At 41.9% G+C, this 23066-nt stretch overlaps 1 protein-coding gene across 1 annotated transcript in view; it reads left to right on the top strand.

The window, feature by feature from the left end:
- CAP2 (cyclase associated actin cytoskeleton regulatory protein 2) overlaps positions 1-21739 on the top strand; it is a 40162-nt gene extending 18423 nt beyond the window's left edge. Inside the window, exons 4-12 of the mRNA XM_056854805.1 lie at positions 684-827; positions 1093-1178; positions 2297-2402; positions 11736-11934; positions 13013-13188; positions 15414-15537; positions 16473-16555; positions 18778-18918; positions 21527-21739. Coding sequence (XP_056710783.1) covers positions 684-827; positions 1093-1178; positions 2297-2402; positions 11736-11934; positions 13013-13188; positions 15414-15537; positions 16473-16555; positions 18778-18918; positions 21527-21610 — 1143 coding nt within the window. The 3' untranslated portion in view covers positions 21611-21739. The remainder of the gene's footprint in view (positions 1-683; positions 828-1092; positions 1179-2296; positions 2403-11735; positions 11935-13012; positions 13189-15413; positions 15538-16472; positions 16556-18777; positions 18919-21526) is intronic.
- Positions 21740-23066: the final 1327 nt, after the last annotated feature.

Here is a 23066-nt window from a genome sequence, read left to right as displayed (position 1 = left end):
GATAATCAGCAAATTTAGAAATTACTAGTTCAATATCAGAGATAGCCTTTATATTTGAAACTGAATTGCTAAATTCTTCTCTTAAGCAGCCTGTGCCACAGCCAGGGCCTCAGCCTTTTCCTTTGCTGCTGTTAAGCTGAAAAAAGGCAGGAGATCTTTGTTCATGGATCTCCTGATGTATGTCTAATTTGTAGGACTGCAAACCTCCAGGTGGTGGCTGGAGATCTCCCCCTATTACAACTGATCTCCAGGTGACAGAGATCAGTTCACCTAGAGAAAAAGGCTGCTTTGAAGGGAGGGCTATGTGGCATTATACCCCACTGAAGTCCCTCCCCTCCCCAAACCCCGTCCTCCTCAGGCTCCACCCCCAAACTCTACAGGTATTTCTCAATGTGGAGCTGGCAGTCCTACTAATTTGGCACTGACATTGTGATAAAACATGCTCCCCTGTCAAGTAAATGGCAACACGTATTAGATAAGAATCTTTTGATAGTAGAAAGCAAATCACAAACAGGTAACTAATAAATACGAACCGATGAGTGTATGCAGCTATTCAGAAAACACTACAGAATCTCTACATGCACAAATACTTCTGGGTTCACTTTGTTTAGTATTTTTCTCTGTAGGTCAAGCCTGTTTCTGTTCTGCGAACATTAACAACAATTTATTTTTAAACACTGCAGAGTGAAGTGTCCATTCTTTTAAAACCAATATCAGATAAGATCCAGGAAATTCAGACGTTCCGAGAGAGAAACCGGGGGAGTACAATGTTTAATCATCTGTCTGCTGTTAGTGAAAGTATACCAGCTCTCGGGTGGATAGCAGTGGTGAGTTCCAAGCTTTAGAACTGGACTTTAAAAAAATATGTTTCTGGTGCTTTGCACAAGACCAAGAATAAATTAGAGTTGTTTTTACTCACATTTTAAATTCTTCATTTCTTCAATCTGAAATGCCGTGGAAGGTTTGCCTTATGATTCATTCTCTCTCTCTCTCTCTCTCTCTCTCTCTCTCTCTCTCTCTCTCTCTCTCTCTCTCTCTCTCTCTCTCTCTCTCTTTCAATTTGTTCCTGGGACATTCACTCCATGGTCTTAGGCTCCTAAACCAGGGCCGTATGTCAAGGAGATGAATGATGCTGCTACCTTTTATACTAACAGGGTGTTAAAAGACTACAAACATAGGTAAGTCATACAACAAAACTAGCTACTTGTTTCTGGTGATATGTCTAAAACAGTTTTATCGAAATTTAAAGATTATTTTAAATCCATCACAAAATCTATTTAGTATGTTTAACACACTGTATAATATAACCAATATTGTTCTAATTATAGCACCATAATAAAAGATTGGTTTATCAGAACCAAGAGGGCTGTCAGGTGAATTTAAATTTGAAAGGGACAGCATGTTGCATTTTGCCACGTTTATTTTTAAAGATCTGCATGAACACTCCCAAAGTTGGGTATCAGGGTAGCGCAATGCTGTATCCAATAAATTAAAAATAAAGAATACGTGAATCTGCCTTATACTGATTCATGATGGCTGGTCTAGCAAGGTCAGTATTATCTACTGTGACTGGCAGTTGGTCTCCAGGGTACCAGACAGAGGTCTTTTTTATCAACTACCACCTGACCCTTTTGCCTCGAGATGACCTTCTGCATGCAAATAGATGCTTGACTACTAGCCATAGCTCATAGGTTACAGCATACTGTGGGCTTGACAGCAAGACTAATGAATTCTAGGAGCATGAGCTCACTGCAGTTAAGTCCCATTGATTTCAATAGGAGAGATTAAGTTCAGTGGGAAGTATGTGCTTAACTTTGGACTTAAAAATGCTCTACTTTGACTGAATCACATCCTTGTTAAATAAAATTTTGTTGCTCATGCCTAGTGATAATATCTCAAGCATTATTCAATAAGAAGCTTATTATGTTCATGAATCTGCATTCCAAAAACAGCATGGACAGTTGCAATGAATACAGAAAGGGAAGGATGAGGTAAAGAAATGAATAGCGCTAAAATACTATGGTTTGACTTGCTGGGGAAATGAGATATCCTGCAAGAGAAGTCTTATCCAGAAGAAAGCCTAATTGAGGCTAGCAGTTTGCTAAGGAAGACCGAAATCCTCAATCCACATGTAACCTTAAGTACATTATTACATTTTCCATGGCAAATGATACTTTGAGTTGCCTTGAAAATCTGTTTATGTGTGATTTAAACCATTAAAGTCAATTCCAAAGTTGTCCTGACTTTTAATGGTCAGTTTGGACCCTCCATGTAAAAATTTTTTTTACTGTTACAGTGACTTGCGTCATGTTGATTGGGTGAAGTCGTATTTGAATGTCTGGGCCGACCTTCAAGCATATATCCAAGAATATCACACTACTGGGCTTACCTGGAGTAGTACTGTGAGTTATTATTTCCCCTTTCTTCCATTGGTTCAAAAATAATATTTCTTTTCTCTGATTATGGAGTGTTTTATTAGGATAAGATCCAAAGCTCTTTCTGGTCCTTGAGAATGGCAATCCTACGCACAGTTATACGTATCTAAGTCCATTGGAGTCAATAGGTTTAGAAGGGTGTAACTCCAAGCTGTTGTGAAACTTAGTGAAAAGCAAAAGAAGCTCCAAGTGTAAAACTCTTAGGTCTTCCATTACTTGACCTCTGTCATAAGTGGGTAGTGAAATAGTTGGTAGTACTGGCAGCTGAGCTTAAGATCATAGGTTTTTGTATCAGCATGCAAAGAGCACCAAAGATTCCCTACAATTTCTATAGACTAGAGCTTGATGCACCCTGGTGTGATTTTCTCCACTATTTGCAAGCAAGTCGGTGGTGGTGGAAAGTGCCATCAAATCGTAGTCGACTTATGGCAACCACGTAGGGTCTTCAAGGCAAGAGATGAACAGAGGTGATTTGCCATTGCCTGTCTCTACATAGCAACCCTGGATTTCCTTGGTAGTCTCCCATCAAAGTACTAACCAGGGCTGACCCTGCTTAGCTTCTGAGATCTGATGAGATCAGGCTAGCCTGGCCCAGCCAGATCAGGATAATGTGATTAAATTGGCTTGCTGCAGTAGCAAGGCAGATGTGACACAGATTCATCATGCATCTTGCAAGTAACTGTTGTAAGTAACTTATCACACCATCCACTATTGGCAGTTTCCCACAACTCAGCCTGAATCTACTGAGTCCACAGGATTGCGGTACCAATTTGGTTCAGTTACCTGATCCTGAGGCACTAAAGAACTGCTTCTGAAAAATGTTTAGACGTTTTATGCAGGAGCTGTTTATGGTCGCACTATGGAACATCAGAACAAGGCAGAGCTGACTCAGAAACTGAGGACTGACGGCAGTGGTGCAGATATGACCTCCCCCAGCATTCATTTCAGCTTGGGAAAATGGTGCAAGAGGGAAGTCTGAAGCCCCTCCTCCTCCCACACCATGCTACTGAGCTGAATTGGGCCCTTGGGAACAGTAGTCACATCTAACTGCAAAAAGAACGCAGTTGGGTTGGGGGAACTCTCATACAACATGTATCAGAGGTAACATCTAGTTACCCTCAGTTGTTAGTTCCATAGATCTGCTACACACAAACTTATTGGAAGGTGAAGATCAAAACTCAGCAATTTGGCTGAGGCTTCTAAACTGCTTCATTTGGATTACTTTGTGGGGTGTTTTCATCTTTTTATGGTGCTCTATGATGTTGAGTATTTCAGATTTGGCAAGAAGCCACATCAGCATCTATAACAAGAAATTCAAGTAACTGTACTTTAATTTGGTGAAAAGTTACCAAGCCTTTAAACAGGCCTTGATGTTAAAGATGCCAGGATTTATGAGGCACCTGGTTGGCCACTGTGTGAACACAATGCTGGACTTGATGGGCCTTGGTCTGATCCAGCAGGGCTTTTCTTATGTACTTATGAGGGCTCATTTCCACAAAGTGCAGCATTTTAGCACTGTGGGATCATTACTAACGAGAGGAATAATCTGTTATGAAACAAATCATTAATTTCAATCTATCTACAGTTTAGCAGTGACATTTATTTTGATAGAATAACATCATGGTTATGGAAAAGGCAGAATCTGAAAATGTCAGTGTTCAGGCTTTGTGCTACAGAATTTGCCATGTGTGGTAGAATTAATAACAGCAGGGGCCGCCATTCAATCCTGGGTTGGCTCCCTAATCTAAACAGTTTGGCTAAATGCGGCTTTTACTGATGTACAGGCAGCGTGGTAAATCTTCAACAGGTGATAAATGGCAGTAGTCTTTTTTTTTTAAAGAAAAGTCTTCAGACAAACAGATAAATAATCCAGCCAATAGCCAAAAAACGGGATGGATTATTTCCCAGCTGTTTCACCTTGTAACTTACATATCTTTGGGCAGCAGGAATGCTTGCAGACAGGTGGTTTAAATGTTCACAAACAGCAACAACATTAGGGTTCATTTACAGAAGAAACACCTTAACAAAAGATCTGTCTCTGTCATTGCCCACCTGTTCCTGCAGACTGTTACATGATATTTTGAGCTTCACAATCCTCATCTTTCTGTGTGCATGTGTGTGAAGAGAACAATACAGAGCACTGTAATCATATGAAGTATGTAACAGGGATTATAAGGATTTGGAGTGCTTGCGTCCTTTTAAGAGGTGAATGTAAACTTCTCCTTTGAGACTCCTGCTAAGTGGTTGTCTTGGGGGCGTGCGGGGAAGGATATTCAGTTCATTTATAGCACTGTTCACTTCACCTGTCCCCTCATTCGCAACTCAAATGTCTATATGTTGATTATACATACATGTACCAAATATAGCTTCCTGTCGTATGAGGTAATGCTGAAATTTAGTTTATGGCCACCATAATTATTATTTGAAGTTTAGGGACATTGTGCATACAGTTTAAATAAATAAACTTTATTCACATGAATTTTTTTTCAGTAAGTATAATAATATTCCATGCCACAATCTGTCAGACTCAGGTGTTTGTCCTCAGCCTCCTTCAAGCAAAACTCATCAGGCAAGGCTCGGAAGCAGTTTAGACTTTATTAGGAGCAAAATCAGACAAAGTAAGAAGCTGGCTGCCTTCGGGGCATAGAAGGCTACTAATGAGGAATCAAGGCAAGGATACAGGGTTAAAATACAGTTCAGACTTCAGAGATGGATAGGGCAAGGTACACAGGCAGCTACAACACATGATAAGCTTTCTCAGGATAGGTATAGACATAACATATCCATGCAGCTGGGGTGATTGTGGTAAACAGGATAGGCAGAAAACGCAGATACTGTACAAAGGCATGGGAACCAGGAACACATGACCAGGGCCCTGACTCCGAGCCAAACTCTGGCCTGCTCGGGTCAGGAGCCTGGGAGCAGTAGTGTCAGGCTAAGGCTGAGACGCAGGGCCTGACACCATCTTTTTAAAAGGTATAAATATTACTGAATAACAGTCATGGGTATATTTCAGTTATTCTTCACAATAACCCTATGCGATAGGTCTTTAATATCTTATTTTACAGAAAGGAAGCTGACAAAATAGCAATAACAAACACAGCCGAATGAGAGCTGGAACGTGCGAGGCCTCCTGGATGCAGGGAAGCAGGACCTGAGCAGAAGCACCAGGCCCGACTTCCGGGGGGCCCACCCCCTGGGAGCCTAAAGCCTGATTGGCTCACTCCAAGTGAGTTTCCCAGTACCCGGGCGAACACGTGGCAAAGCACACGGCGTCGCGCTGAGACGCCCCCCTTGCTTCGCCGCCGACTGCCCAAAGAACGTGGGAGAGCCCGTCGCCACCCGGCAGCCCTGGGTTCCCTGTGCTCCAGCGGCCCCCACAGACTCCGGCTCGCTCTCACCCTCCCCAGCACCGGCAGGCAACCTGGGGCTCTGCAGGTTATTCGGAGCCTCATTTTCCCATGGGCCACCCAGAATTGCTCCATGGCTAGGTTGGAAGCTGAACCAAGTTGAAGCCCAGCAGTGTGCCCTGGAGAATTTGGATGAAAAGCAGACAAAGCTGTAGGCCTGAATTACCCGTTTTTACAATTGAGTGGTGTCAACTGTAGTAGTGCTTGATGAACGCTTATTGGATATCATTCTTTTTAATGTCTATATTTCTTTCCAAGCTTAATGCAACTGGTACAGACAAATGAGGATGGGAATTGTGTGTGGTGTGGGGCTGACAGGGCAAGAAACGACTACTAGTTGAGAAACATCTTTCGTAGTCTGAACCTCTGAAGAGGCAGCGTCAGTCAGAGAAAACAGTACTGAGATAAGTGGTCCAATGGTTTGATCAGTATAAGCCACTTTCATATATTCACCTGCACCTCCCATAGATCAAGGTAAGCACAGGTGTGGGATCAGAATTCATGCAGTTGCCACCATTCTCCCTTCTTAACCTGATCTGCCTCAGGTGGGGACAGGAGCTGAGAAGCAAAGCATTTATCCTTGGAAAGTTGCCTCTTGTGTGTCTTCAAGACTTAGGAAACCAGCCCAGCTGCATTCCAAAGGCAGGCATTTTATAGTTTATTAGAGATCAAGATGGGATTGACTGCCCAATAGATACAGATAAAGTTAATCTAACACTCTCCTATATATTTTTCTCCAATAAAACCCCCAAACAGTATATTTAATAATAAATTATAATGTGCGTCTTTTCAAAGTATAATCATCCTTTTTGCATATTTATAAGCTAGTAATTATGATTCGCTTTGTTTTTCTTTTAATTAATTCACTTGCAAATAATTCCACTGTTGGTAACAATGGACCTTACTTACAAATGAGAATGACCACCAAAGGATATTTGAGCACAAATACTTTCATATCTTACTTCACTAAATGTATGGTAATGAAAACAGCTGTTGCTAAGCGAGGCAGCTGACATAACCCTAAAAGACAGACGTTCTAACCATTTGTGCTTGTTAAATAGCTTGTAACATACTTTTCATAAAGATCGATTGTTTGAAACATCTGCTCACACTTCATGTAAAGAACTGTTTGTAGTAGCAAAGGTTTGAAGCACCTGTTTGTTTAAGAACTGATGAACTTTTGAGAACATTCAGCATGAATGGTGCATTTAAAAAAATTTGTATTTGGTACTTTCCCTTTTAAGAACTTGAGTCAGTTTTTTTAACATCAGAATTAAAGTTAGTCTTATTAGAAAATTTATTCAGTAGTAATTTCTGTTGGTTTCAAAGGGAAACACATTTCTGGGTGTAGCTTCCTTTCCCCTGCACTCAGTTGAGATGGAACTCAGGAGCCTCACTGCCAAATTTTGGGCTTAATGGGGAAAGTATCCCTGCTTTTACAGGCAGTTCAAATTCACATTTGTAGAGTGAGCACAATGTTTGAATGAGCTTTTCCTTCCTTCTCCAGGAAGCTAAATCCTGATCCTTACAATACCTTATTTTGCTGCATTTTCAGTATTTTTGTTCCAGCTCAGCTGATGTTTGGTATCAGATTCTGGCTAGGAGAAAATATGCTTCCAACCGCAGAGAACAGTGAGGTAAAGCAAAGAGGAAGCAGGGTTACCTCTTCCCTTACCTGCATACTCCAGTTTTGTTTTAAATATGTATATTCCACCTCACAATTAACACATGAACAAGTAGATTTGTGTATGATCAAGTCTCTTGTGGCTGCTTTAAATACAGTAAAGAAGTTAGAGAGATCTTGAATCAGTGGCTCTGTCTTTACAGGCAAATAATTTGATCCTTCATCATCACTAATCTTTCTTGCATCTCCTAAATTTGTGTATGTTTGTGTTTGATTTTGAATGGGAAGGAGCCTATATTCCTACTCTCTGACTCCAGGATAGGTGGGCTACCTGTTGCTGGTGGAGGGCAGAAGCTGGGCATCAGCCTCTGTTTCTTCCTCATTTTCTATAGCCACTCTACCTGGCAGCCAGCATGTCCAAGCCAAACCTTTGCCTCTGTCCTCAGCAATCTTTGAGGACGGGGCATGGAGCTGTAGCCTCTGCCTTCATCTACTCCGTTCTGTTTTGCCTATCTGCATGTGTAAGCAAAGCATTTGTCCCTGCCTAGCAGTTGTAGCCCCAATGAATGGAATAGCTCACACAAACACAGATTTGTGTTTACATAAAAAAGAAAACCCTTCCAAAGCCTTAGTGGAATAATTGGCAGACAGTGAAAAATCTGCAAACACGAATGCCAACTGAAATTATCCTGTTTGGTAGAAAGATCAGCTAACTGTTCTGGTTGGATAACAACCCTGTCAGGCCCATATCTGCTGAATCATTTCCTTGATGCCCCTCCCATGCATGGAAAGATGAAACCATTTTCCAGTTGCATCTGAATATTTGAAATAATAGTACTCGGATTAAAGAATTTACTGTATTTACAAATGGGCTTTGTTTGGTTCCAATCTTGATTATTAAAATTATGATCTCACATCCCTATTTAACATGCTTTTTCCTAGAGTTTTTTCCCCCCTGAAGTCTAGACAGGATTTATGTACACTGCTGAAGCTTCTGTAGCTCTTCATGCAGCAATCAAATAAACAGGCTTTTGTATAAAAACTGAGTAAATGAGAACAAACATCCGCTAACCTGCGAGAACATATAACACCAATGTTGAAACAGCTGTACTGGCTCCAGCTGGAGTAACGGATCAGGTTCAAGGTGCTGGTTTTGACTTTTAAAGCCTTACACAATGTGGGACCGCAGTACCTACGGGACCGCCTCTCCTGGTATGCCCCTCAGAGAGCCTTATGCTAGATGAACACCAATCTACTGGTGTTCCCGGCCCGAGGAGTGTGCAGCTGTCCTCAACGAGGGCCAGGGCTTTTTTTCAGTCTCCCTACTAACATCAGGGCCCTGTGAAACCTAAATGAGTTCTGCAGGAGCTGTAAAACGGAACTGTTCCACCAGACCTATAACTGAGGGCAGCTGCGAGTTTTCTTACATAGTTGCTGGCCTCCCCATCCTCCCCCCCCCATTGTTTTCTTTATGGGGGGTTTCACTCCGACTGGGTCTCCAGTGGCTGTTATTTACTACTGATGTATGCCATTGTGTTTTATTGTTGTTATACTGTGACTGTAGTTTTAACTTGTGTTTTAATTTATATGTCATGGTTTAAAATGTTTTGACCCACTCTGAGCCCAGCTCACCAGGGATGAGGGCAGGCTATAAATGTGAAGGAATAAATAAATAAATAACCCTGATATCAGAACTTCAGTTGTTTTTATTCAGCCTGTCTTCATACAAGTTTCCAAGAGAGTATGCTTCCTGAACTACGCCATAGAGATTTAATGACTACTAGCGGAATCTAAAGGGAGGGTAATTTCACTGTGGCAGGAGATGGCATAGTGACAGCACAGCTGTGCCTCCTCCTGAGTGGTTTGCTGCACCAAGGCAAGCAAGCCGCCCAGGAAAATTCCCCCAACGCCTGTGAAACTACTGTATGCAGTTTCATGGGCTATGCCACCATTTTTTCTGGTGTAAGTTGACGCCAGCAAAAGGGGGCGTTCCCGGGGTGAAAGGACTTAGGGAGCTAATGTCAGCCCTGCCCCCGGGAACGCCCCCCTTTGGCATGGGCACAAGTCCTTGCACTGGAGGAAAGTTATTGCCGTGGCTGCGCCAGCACCCTGTGCGATGCTGGTGTAAGTAGCCTGGCGCCAGCATAAGTGCCCATTTGGACAGCACAACTGGCATGCCGGTGCTGGGGTCATGCCACCTCCAAAGCCCTATTGCCCCCCCTTAGGATTGCATTGATAATGTTGAAAGGGTAACAAGCCTCTCCAAAGATTCTGAAAGTCAACTTTAGTTGATATTTTCTAAATGATTGCCTTGCATCTATCCAGTTGCAAATTGATATCTGAACCGTCATAATGGAAATTATTTATCAAATTGATTAGCCACTTGTCAAAATTTCAGAGCATACAAAAAGATAACATTTACAAGTCTTAAAAAATTGAAACAGTGTTAAAATGACAACAGTTTCGATAAAAGATGGGTTCAACTATACAGCTGAGGATGACAGCATAAGACAAACAAAGGTGCAAAAGTTGTTCAGCAGTTCAGAAAACATTTAAAAGCTTGGAAAGCATAAATTCCTACATTTGTATAATTGTTAGTGGCAATTTTTTAAGGTATATGCTACCTTTATAACTGGTTGTTTTATTTGAAATGGCATGTAGCATTTTTGACTTTGATATTTCCTTGCCTTGTAGGTAAATATGATGAAAATATTATGGGGTTAGAGATATTTTTATAATTATTTTAATAAATCAACCAAGAAAGTCATATTTGATACTGACAGTGTTTCTTTCTTGTATGGCAGAGGCCATGAACACAAAGTGCCTTAACCCCCATAACCAGGCAATTTATGACAGCAGGAGATGCCCTGAGTTGCACTGGGCTAAGACGGCAATAACACTGAATAAAAATTACACTGTAATACAAAACGACATTGATGTATCCAGATTTACAGCTCTGAGAACCTTATAGATTACTGCATTATCACTGTGTTCCTGGTCGCTTATATTTCAATGATGGAACCCATTCTTATTTTTTAATTACATCAATGTAAGTATATAAGAAGGGAGGGAAGGTGGCATGGTATAGCCCAGTCTCATCAGAACTCAGAAGCTAAGCAGGGTCATTACATGGAAGGGAGACCACCAAGGAAGACTCTGCAGAGGGAGGCAACGACAAACACCTCTGTTTCTCACTTGTCTTGAAAGCCCCTTGCTGGGGTCGCTGTAAGTCGGCCGTGACTTGATGGCACTATACACACAAACAAGTGTGTAAGACATCTTCCCCATAACCATTTTTCTCCTGGCACTTCCATCATGTGTGCAGATTTTACTGTTACATTTTTTGCAATGGAAAATCTCTGATGTGGACTCTGTGGTGTTCTATAGAGCACATTGTAAAAACTCTCTTTCAGATTTATAAAACACACATACATATAGAATCACAGAATTGGAAGGGACCATACAGGCCATCTAGTCCAACCCGCTGCTCAATGCAGGAACAGCTTAGAGCATCCCTGACAAGTGATTATCCAGCCTCTGCTTAGACTGCCAGTGAGGGGGTTCAACCTCCCTAGGTAGCTGATTCCACTGTCGAACAACTCTTACTGTAATAAACTTTTTCCTGATATCCAGCCGGTACCTCTCCGCCTGCAATTTAAACCCATTATTGCGAGTCCTATCCTCTGTTGCCAACAGGAACAGCTCCCTACCCTCCTCTAAGTGACAACCCTTCAAAAACTTAAAGAGAGCAATCATGTCCCCCCTCAACCTCCTCTTCTCCAGACTAAACATCCCCAAGCCTTTCCTTGTAGGGCTTGGTCTCCAGGCCCCTGATCATCTTTGTTGCTCTCCTCTGCACCCGCTCAATTCTGTCCACATCCCTTTTGAAGTGAGGCCTCCAGAACTGCACATAATACTCCAGGTGCGGCCTGACCAATGCTGTGTACAGCGGAACTATGACATCTTGTGATTTGGATGTTATGCCTCTGTTGATGCACCCCAATATCGCATTAGCATTTTTTGTCGTTGCATCACACTGGCTGCTCATATTTAACTTACGGTCCACCCGTACCCCAAGATCCTGTTCGCACACACTGCTGCCCAGAAGTGTGTCCCCCCCATCCAGTATGCATGTCCCACATTTCTGTTACCCAGATGTAGAACTCGGCACTTATCCTTGTTGATTTGCATCCTGTTCACATCCACCCCTTTTTTATGTGACATTGTTTGTTTATGTGCTGTATACCTTCTCCGTCTCTCTCACAGGGCCCTCTTGCCTCAGCAGCATCTCTGCTATCTACACTAGCAAGCAGCCAGAGTCCTCCTCCTCCACCACCGCCTCCTCCTCCACCACCACCACCAGGGCCTCCTCCTGTCTTTGACACTGAAAATGCAAAAGATGATACCTCTACAACTCGCTCAGCCCTATTTGCCCAGCTGAATCAAGGAGAAACAATTACCAAAGGTGTGGAGAAAAAAATTAACATATTTGCTATCTTCAGTCAGCTGCTCCTAGTGTCTTCCCTAAAAAACAAACATGTTTTCATTAACTCCCATACTAATCTATGGCAAACTGTTTAACTGTGAAGCAGAACATGGCTGAATTAATTCGTGTTACTGGCCCAATGTTCAGATAAGCTAATATGAAATTCTCAATCATATTAGAATACTTTTGTTAAGATCAGGTTATTTATTTAAGTGCTTCAGTTATTTAGGCTGATGATCATAGGCTTTGTTATTTATTTTCTCAGGTCAGACCTCTTTACTTCTCTGGACACTTTGCATAACTTCAACTAAGTGCACCAGGAGCATGATCCACACACCTAAAGTGATAATCTAAAGCAGTGGTTCTCCAGCATCTGGGCTGAACCTGATCAATTATTTAGGGCCTGTACCACATGGCTGGGGTGGACTGAAGAAATCTTACTTCACCACCACCATTGGGTCTCTTCACAGGAACTTTTTGTTCAGGTCCGCTAGTGGTGTGCTTCACTTTAGCCTTCAGGAAAATTATTTGCTTCAGTCTGGCCTTTAAGAAGTGGAGTTAGGGAGAGAAATCCTGATAGCGTGCTATGACTAATTTGGTAAACATTTTGCAGATAAAATTACCTTCATCCACTCCAATTTAAGATGCTATGTTAGATACAGTAGATGTGATGATTTGATTTTTGATGAGTACTTTTTAGTTTATGCAACCTGAGGACATAGACAAGATCCTTGCAGGTGTGAAGCCAATGCTTAGCATACTCGACCCTTGCCTTTCCTGGTTTCTGAAAGCAGTCAAGGAGGGCATTCCATCTGGGAAAGAAAACACACTCTTTATGTTTTCAGCCATCATTACTATAGGCCAGCCTCCAATATACCATTATCGGGCAAGGTGATAGAACATGTACTGTCTTCTCCCCAGTCCTGCATGAAATGGCCATGAAAAATCTGTTTATCTTCAAGACTGCATAAGACTTCTTTTTGATTTTGCTGTTAATATACTAACATGGCTACTCTCTTGATTTTGGGGTTTGTGTGGCTGCTTGTGGTTTTGTTAGGACTTCGCCATGTCTCTGATGATCAGAAGACCCATAAGAATCCCAGTCTTCGTGCCCAAGGAGTACTGGTTCGCTCTCCTACAAGAAACCATACTTCAAATCCAACTACTCCCAAGACACCTCCTCGACACAGCTACTGTCCTGTGTTAGAACTTGAGGGAAAGAAATGGAGAGTGGTAAGTTCAGCTCACCTGTAAATAACATGACAAACTCATTGCCAGCCCTTTCCTGGGCTAAACAGACTTTCCATTAGGCATGACAATATGCCACACAAAATGACACACTAAAGCATCTCACTGCAAATAAATGTACTCAAGGAGAATAATCTTTGAAATTCAGGTGGCAGACTGCTGCTCTTTTCTTTGAACAAATATTATTGAGAGCAGGTACAGCAGTGCTACATGAAACACATATAGTGTCGCGCCCCAGGCTAGTTGGCGCTTTGCCGAGGCCGGAGTCTTGTGCGGCTACTCGGGGTTGAGGAGTTTCCTCGGCCTCAGACCACTCAGCCGGGGAATCTGAGCTCTCTTCCCCATCTGAGTCCCCCAGGGTTGTGGGCTACTCACAACTAGCCCGTCCCAGCTATCCTCCTCATCCTCCACCCCACAACCCTTTTTGAGCACTCCCCCTCTGGCTCCGCCCTCTCGAGCCCATAAGGCCCTGGGATCCCCTTTACTTCCAGGGCCCCTCTGGCGGCGAGGCCATCTCTGCGACCCCGCCCGGCTCTCGCCCTGGCGCTGCTCAGCTGGCTGTCGGGCGCGGTTCCTGGCGCCCGACCCCGCAGCGGTCCGTCGCGTTCTGGGGGCCTGTCCGGCTCTGGGCAGCATGTCTCCCCAGGACCTCTGCTTGATCCCCCGTCTGGTTGCCGGCCTGCAGAGAGGAGAAGAGGGTTCCCTGAGGAGGCGGAGCGCCGACCCGGCTCTCGGGGTCTAAGACCGCCGGGTTCCTCCGCCGCCGCCCCCTTCATGGCCGCCCCACCGTTTGGCCTCCTTCCCGGTTCTCCCGGGTTCCAGGTGAGCGGTGGGAGCGGGGACGAGTCTGCGAGGCCCGGGGAAGGGTCGGTCGCAGGACATATAGCACATCACGAGTAAATTTATACAAGAACAAGTAGGGTCCTAATCAGGGATATAACTTGGAACGATATGCAGGTCTAACCTTTTCGTTAATCATGTATTCCCGTACAGCTGATGCAGACATAACCTATTGCACCGAAAATAATATTGTAACTTTTGGGAAGAATGTTTACAGTCGCAACAAACCACATTGGGAAGTTTAAAAAGGAATTAATTTTGAACAAAATCAGACTGTTAGTATAAAATTTGGATGTCATGACCCAAGTCTAGATTTGCAGTATATACAAAATACATCTAGTCTGTGCACCTGTCCGTGAATGGTTTCTTTAACTATGCTCTATCATAAATATTTAGAGTATTAATATTTCAACATGTTTTTCTTGTCAATATTTTCAAATAATTGAATTTCAAAAGCTCATAAGGGAATTGGTTCTAGTAGGTTATCCGGGTTGTGTGACCGTGGTCTTGGTATTTTCTTTCCTGACATTTCACCCACAGCTGTGGCAGGCATCTTCAGAGGAGTAACACTGAAGGACAATGTCTCCTTCAGTGTTACTCCTCTGAAGATGCCTGCCACAGCTGTGGGCGAAACGTCAGGAAAGAAAATACCAAGACCACGGTCACACAACCCGGATAACCTACTAGAACCAATGAACTCTGACCATGAAAGCCTTCAACAATATTCTCATAAGGAAAATTCATGAAACCAGAACAGACTCAAACAAATTACAGATTCTGTGACCATTGTCCATTATTAAAGCACAGCTTTGGCATATCAAAGCACAGCTTTGGGGAGGGGTTGTGGCTCAAGGGTAGAGCATCTGCTTGGCATGCAGAAGGCCCCAGGTTCAATCCCCGGCATCTCCAGTTGAAGGGACTAGGCAAGTAGGTGATGTGAAAGAACTCTGCCTGAGACCCTGGAGAGCTGCTGCCGGTCTGAGTAGATGATAACTACTTTGATGGACCAAGGGTCTGATTCAGTATAAGGCAGCTTCATGTGTTGACTAATCACTTGCAATATGAAATTCTGATGGTGGAACTGCAGGTTAAATATTCATCAGTTTTGCGATGGGGGATATTCTCTGCCAGAGGACTTTTCCTGTCTTACTGTTCCTCATCTTCGGAGAGCTTATATGCTAGCCCGTTTTAACGTTCTTCCTTCTGCTATTTTGTATGGGAGATGTAAGAAAATTCCATACTCCACTAGGGTGTAAATATTCATCAGTTTTTGTGAGATCTTTTTGATTGGAAGTATTGCTAACTCATCGAGGCCTGTTAGTAATTAATGTATTGGTTGGTTGTATTATTTGTCATAAAAAAAAATACAGGAATACCAGGAAGACAAGAATGACCTTTTAATTACTGACACTGAACTCAAGCAAGTTGCTTACATTTTCAAGTGCAACAAATCTACATTACAGATAAAAGGAAAAATCAATTCCATTACAATTGGTGAGTACACTTCCTCCTAGGCCTAAATTCAGCAAAAATGCTGATAAGTTATATGTTTTAAAGTACAGTCAGTACTGCTGTCAAAATATATTGGGGATAAAAATATTCATTCATAGCCTTATTTATTGGCATAGTAGCTAAAAGATCAAGTACAAAAATGGGACATCCAATACAAAATACAGGGCAGTTATAAAATGGCCATACTTTGGCCAGATCTATACAAATAATAACTACAAACAGCTTTAATGCCAGGGAGACCATTATATAACCTGAAACCTTCATTCGTGAACTACATTCACTATTACTTCAAAGTAACCATAAGAAATTTAGCAACCGCTTCAGAGAGCTGCGAGTTATGATCCTTCAATAGTCGATGGGCTAGCTGTCTACTTTCACTGTCCTCACCATTTCTGGATAATAATATGAACACTCTCACCAAGTGGATTAACCTTTGTTAAGGTGGGTAAAGTGTAGACGACTGGGGAAGGCAATGGCAAACCACCCCATAAACATAGTCTGCTTAGTAAACATCAGGATGTGACGTCACCCCATGGGTCAGTAATGACCCGGTGCTCGCACAGGGGACTACCTTTACCTTTAAGTTCATTTAGGTGCCAAGTTAAGATGTAAACATTTATTTTAGTTTTTATGCATTGATTGATGCTTCTGATGTTTGTGTTATTGATGCTGATTGGATTTCATCTGGATTTAAAGATAGTTTGTGTTTTATTTTGTTGCTTTTACTCTTTTAGTTTTATTATATGTTACTTCCCTTGTTCCTGGTTTTATTGTGCTCAAGTATAGATTTTTTTAGTAAATAAAATAAATAAAAATTATTCTCGTTAACCAGATTCATTGATGTATGCTTTATTATATGGCAAACAATGTAACTGAACAAATGAAGTCACTGATCAATCAATAACTTTCCCCCCCAGACAACTGCAAAAAGTTTGGCCTTGTGTTCAACAATGTTGTGGGTATTGTTGAAGTGATCAATTCCAAGGACATTCAGATACAGGTAAACATTCATTCAGAACACTGATACCAAAAAATAATCTGAACAAGAAAAACTTGTTCCATGTGATAGTCATAACAACTGAAAACTTCACCAAATTATAAGGAAGGTGCCCAGAACTAGCTTTCACCAAAATTAAAAAGCGCATTAAAGAGCTTGATTATAACAGCACTACTTTTCGTGCTTGCCGCGTTTGTTCATCCTAGTTCTTCAAAATACCACCACCACGTGGTTTGCCTTCTTATACATATTATTTGACAACTCCTCGTCTTTCTAGAGCCTTCTGTTTAGCTAGATTGAATGCTAACCCCTCTATGGTTATGCAGGGCAGAATTTTGAATATACCATACCCAGACAGGACCTGTCCTTGCTCTTCTGGCTCTATCGATTCACTAGCTCATGCCCTTTTGGAATGCCGCTTTTACGAGGAACTTCGATCACATTATATCTCCCCCCTTTTAACATACAAATCTAATGCCTCTGTGTCTGACATATTGCCTTTTCTACTAAGCGATAGGGATCCCAAGGCTACATTGTTAGTGGCAAGATTTGTTTCAGTCCTTATATCTCTCAAACACTAGTGGATCAAGGAGCTTCTAAGGGATAAAAGGAAAGGAAAGAACTAGCACGATTCAATGAGTCCCTGGTTTGGGAATCGTTGTCCAGTAGACCTTCAGAGGATATTTACCAAAGTCAGCTATTGTGACACTATCCCCATAATAATCTGCCAAAAACACAGTGTAGACCAGGGGCATCGAACTCAATTGTTACAAGAGCCAGATATGACATAAATGTCACTTGGGGGGTTACCGCATTAGGTATTCCCAGCGATGTATTAAGAGTTTGAAAATGTTATTAAAAACATCACTTTAAAAAGGGTTTTGGATGCCACGGCTAAAAAATGGTTGGAAGACGTCTTCACAGCTAAAGGGGCCAAACAAAGTGCGAACAGTATTTTTTATAACTTTTTCAAACTCTTAATACATCACTGGGAATACAAGTGCAGTAACCCTATTGGTCGGGCCAGGCCATGCCCAGATCGGGGGGGGGGGAGGTGGCTGCCTTGGCTGGCTTGTGGGCCAGATAAGAGCTCTCAAGGGGCCAGATCCAACCCATGGGCTTTATGTTTGACACCCCTGGTGTAGACTGTATGTAGAGAGTAATGTAAGGTAGTGTTCATTATCAATTAGCTGGAGTTCCTCAGACCAAATCTCCCTCATCTGTCATCTCTCAGCTGCGCCCCCCCAAATCTGTAATATGGGGACAATAATTCTGGCCTCCCTTACAGGACCATTGTAATAATTAGTGGGATAATATTTGGGGATTAGTTAGGAAGTGTTACATAAAGATTAAGTACTATTACGTAAAAAGGCTGCATTCAGATGTCAAAAAAAGCTGTAGTTTGTTCTTGAGGACAATGAACCTTGCTGGGTTGGAGGGGAAGCAGCATGTCTGTAACGTGTAGGCATTCACACCTCGACCCCCCTAATCGGCTCCCAAGAAAGAAATCACATAGTAAAACTCAGTCTAATCCAGTCGTTAGTACCCTAATGTTGCCCTCACTGCAGAGTCCACCAGTTTAAGTTGTGGAGCTGTGTTCATAGTTCTGCAAGAACACAAGTCAACTCTATGTGTGTAATGTTATGTGCTCTTCATCCTTTCCATTTTATATATACACATGTGCATTTGCTGCTCATTATGACCGTGCACAACCTCTGCTCTTTCATAGAGAAAGGAGGTAGGATAGAAGAAGGAATGAGCATTCCTCCTGCCAAGTAGTGACTCAACCCCTCTGTTTGTAAAGCCCCTTCCTTACATTGGTGGGATTGTTGGAAAGAGTTGGCTGTTCTAGTTTTCTGGGAAGTCATGTTGTAATACTCCAATTTCAGAGATTGACAGGCAGGATTGCTGATACCTATATCTGGACAGATGACTGGGGTTGCTCTAAATTAGGTTGTATGAGCACTGGATCCTTACAAAAGTAACATGGCCTGTTTTTCTTGCCACGTATGTGTGTACTTGACATCGGTGCTTTATAAAAAGAAGTGACACCGTTTTATAAAAAATACAGTGCCATTTGTCAAGAAGTTGTTTCTGGTAGACTGGGGTTACCCACAGAAAATGAAACATTAGCCAGTTGGGGGGATGGATTTGGTTTTTGTTGTTAACGGCTTCTTTAGTGTGCACGTTTTTATTTGTTATAAACTCATTCTGTTGTCCTGCAGGTACTAGGGAAAGTGCCAACCATTTCAATTAATAAGACTGAAGGCTGCCATATATACCTCAGTGAAGAATCATTAGACTGTGAGATTGTGAGTGCTAAGTCATCTGAAATGAACATCCTTATCCCAAAAGATGGTGATTATGTAAGTGCAATATTTTTACGTTCTCTGAGATCAGGTAACAAAATGCATATGGGAATCATGCACTGTGTCACTTTCGCGGTCCTAAGGGCAGGTGGGGCACCATAGCGGAATAAGGGTGAAAAATGGCAAGAAATGAGGAGGCATGGTGTGACGGATAAGGGGTTAATCTGCAGCAAGAGCTGACAGACCAAGAGTGGGCAGAGCCAGAGAGCTGACACTCTGAGCTCTGAGAGACAGAAAAGTATTTGAAGCTTGGGATCCAGCCTGAGAGGAGGCTGTGATGGTAGCTTGGAACCAGCCTGAGAGGAGGCTGTGAAAGGAGTCCTAAGATTGGAACCAGCCAGAGAAGGCTGTGATAGATTCTGAGCTTGGTAGCGAAACTGAGCAGAAACCAGACTGTACTCTGTGAACCTGAGGGGTTCTGTTAAAGCCAAAGCTACTGAAACACACAACCTGTGGGAGTGACAGGTTCAGCGGATTTAATCAGATGCCCAAGAAACTCCTCCAGACGGCAGCTTATACAAAAGTGCTCCTTTATACAGTTAGTATGCTCTATATACAAAATTCCAGCAGAGCCTCCGGCTTAGCGGTATATTTAGTCCAACACTAAACCCTAGAGGCTGTGCTCCTTATATACATATCTCTGGTATAGTTAATTATCTGGCCACCTGGTGTATTGCATCATACCACCGGTTCCATCCAGTTCTCTCCAGTCCACTTTGCTGGGGCAAGTCATTACTACAACTTGCATCAGCAAGATCAAGTGGATCTGACAGCTCCTTCTCAGCTGTACTGTCAAAATAATACAGCATGCTTGTTTATTCTTGACACTGCTTCTCAAGCATCTATATTATTTTTACCAGTTGTTTAAATCTGTCACAGGTTACAATCTTAGTGAACAGATCTGCCACGTTGTCTTCACCTTTACATTTCATAATACATACATCATTTCTGTTTACAGCATCTACCACATTCCCATATCTTATTCTGATATGCTTGCTTCTATTCTTGAAACTTTGCTCTGTTCCAAGCTGCATGGCTGCTGCATTGTCTGTATATATTATTATTGGCATTTCCACAGTTACATTCAGTTCTGTCAATATACATTTGAACCATTCCATTTGTGTTACAACTTCACTTAACGCACTAAACTCGGCTTCACATGTACTTAGTGCCACAAATGTTTGTTTCTGCGACCTCCAATGAATTGGAGCTTTGCCTAGATATATTATGAAACCTGAAGTGGATTTTGCTCCTTTTTCATTACCCCATGAAGCATCCGCGAAACCAAACAAGTTCCCACCACTTGCATCTAGGCACAGTTGTTTATTTGTTGTCCCCTTAAGGTACCTCAGGACCCTTTTTGCCGCCTTCCAATCACCTTGTGTTGGATTTATATTTTTCTTGCTCAGGCAATGCACCGCCTGGAATATATCTGGCCTGGTCCAACATGACAGGTACAACAGGCTTCCCACCAGGGACTGATACTCTGTCCTGTCACAAGCCTGTGACTCTGCTGTACTGCTTTCAAAACCTGGCACCATAGTGGTTTCTACTGTGTTGGCATCTAGCATACTGAATTTCACCAGTAGCTGTTCTATTTTATCATCTTGAGACAAAGAATACATTCCATCTGAGTCTCTTCTCACTGTCACACCTAAGTAGTGTTTTATTGGCCCCATAAACTTCAGCTTAAACCGGCTGCTTAGTTTCTCTTCAAAGTATTCCTTCTCACTTTGATTATTGGTGGCTAAACAAAGATCATCTATATACACCAATAAATACGTTTCCTTTGTTCCAGAACACCTTTTGAACAAACAGGCATCAGCTTCACACTGTTCAAAACCCATTTGCTTAATAGCCTCAGTCAAACAAATGATTAAATCCGCTGAACTTGTGATAGGGCTATGGGCCCAGAAGGAGCCGCTGTACCACAGGTGTGAGTGTGGTAGTAGCACTACAGAGTCCAAGACGTCCAGAGACCACAGTTGCAGGAGCTGAGCCAGGAACATGGCACAGGCACAGACTGGAGGAGAAGGACAATAATCTCCTCACAAATATACTCAGGCCAACGCTTTTCCCTCAGCATATATATAGACGGGCTGAGAGAGTGGGATATTGAAGTGGTTGAAAGGGGGGGTGCGTCATACATGGCAAAGGAGATGTAGAAAACTGATGAAAAAAGAAAGTATTGGCAGATAACAACATCTAACACTGAATAACACCCCTAATTCGGTAATGTATATGAACTGCAGATTATATGCTGCTAGCGCTTCATTGTGCTGCATTAAGTAATAAGGTTCGATTTTGAAAGATAAAGAAATGCTAAACAGAGCAATTTCTGCCCTCGGTAGCCAACTTCTGCAAAATCAAGAGGAAACCTGCCTAATAACAATGACATTGTGCAAATAAGATATATACTTATTTGAACTACTATCTATGCAAGAAATTGCGCAAATGTTATATGGTTTCTCTGAGTGGTATTGAAGGGGCTGTCTAGATCATTATAATTCAGGCGTGCCTGAGTTATACAAGCTCTGTTAGCTTTACTACATCAGTTTTCTCAATATAACCACTGTTTAACCCTCTCAATCTTGTCTCCATACAGAAAGAATTTCCTGTTCCTGAACAGTTCAAGACATCATGGGATGGATCCAAGCTGGTCACTGATCCTACAGAGATTGTGGGTTAACTTGCTGGTGCCAACCAGAAATCATTGACCACAATCTCCAAAGAAATTCAGCCTGCAGAAAACAGCAGCATAAAGAACCTGAAGTAGCACTAGTTTGTACTACAGTTATAGGCTTTCAACTGGCTACTTTTGTGGCCCAGAAACCATAGGCTGCACTACATACACTGTTTTTCCTCCACAGAGATCCTCTCTGTGGAGGAAAAAAACCCCACTTACACCAATATACACAGTCATGTTTGAAAATGGCATTAATGTTTATTTTGTCATGGTTGCAGATGTTTGGGAGCTACTCTGCACAGCCCAGTACAGTTTTTTTTTGTAGGCATTCTGATAATTTTTAAAACATCCACAGTTTGCCTTTGTTTGCAAATAGGTTCTACATGATGTCATACAAACATATACAGATTTTAAAAATTGTTATTGGCTGTTTTGCTGCATACAAAAAGCCAAAAGTCTGCATGATACACTTTGTCACATGTTTCATTGCATTCCTTTTTATGCTTCAACTGGTAAAAAAAATCTTAATATGGTAAGATGTTAACTTTAGGTTTGAAATTATTCATGTATTATATAGCGAAGCTGGACCCCAGAAAGTCTGTAGTTCTTCATGCTTTTAAAGGAAAGAAAAAAACAGAACAAAGCAATACAGTTTGCTAATGGAAAATAAAAACTAAATATTATGATCACGCATCTTATTAATCCGTCCTTTTTTCAACCACATGCATTTACAGGTGTCTGTTTTTGAACCATTGTTGTTTGTTTCATTGGTTCAAAAATGTTTCTAGAAAACACTACATTAAAAAAACACTTCATTTTAACAGCTTTTTCACTTTTCTGTTGATCTTTATAATATTTCCATACTCCTGACTCTTGTCTTTTGCAAACAGTGTTTAATTTCCTAACCTGGACAATTGAGTATTGGTTATTCAAGGCATTTACTAAATGTTAAAACTTTTTTAAAATCTTGGGTCTGTTAGATGATCAAAAACAGTCTATTTCAGCAGTGGCTAGTTGGTCACCCACAGGCCAAATCTGACCCATTGGGACTGTAAGTAATTCTACCAAATATAATCAAGAAATATTAATGAGTACGTTTCCCATGTAAGGACTATGTAATATTCCTATGTAATAGTCTTCACACATCTGCTCCTCATCCTGAAGCCCTTCTGCTAGATGGCACCAGCATAGCACATGATTATCAGTAAGGGAGTCAGTTTTGGCAATAAAATACACTTCCAACCTCCAGACTTCTGCCTGAGCATTAAAGCAGCCCCCAATAATACTGACCAGGCCTGTTGTTGATCTTATTGTGTGTGTGTGTGTGTGTGTGTGTATGGGGGGGGGATATAATTCTGGTTTTTCTCCATTTGTAAATTGTGCATGCAAATCTTCAAAACTGTATGAGAAGAAAAGCCATAGATTACTTCTGAATTAATTCTGAACTCAGACTAAAAGT

The sequence above is a fragment of the Euleptes europaea genome, chromosome 8 (assembly GCF_029931775.1).
Source record: "Euleptes europaea isolate rEulEur1 chromosome 8, rEulEur1.hap1, whole genome shotgun sequence".
Lineage (NCBI taxonomy): Eukaryota > Metazoa > Chordata > Lepidosauria > Squamata > Sphaerodactylidae > Euleptes > Euleptes europaea.
This window is presented reverse-complemented; position numbering and strand designations above follow the sequence as displayed.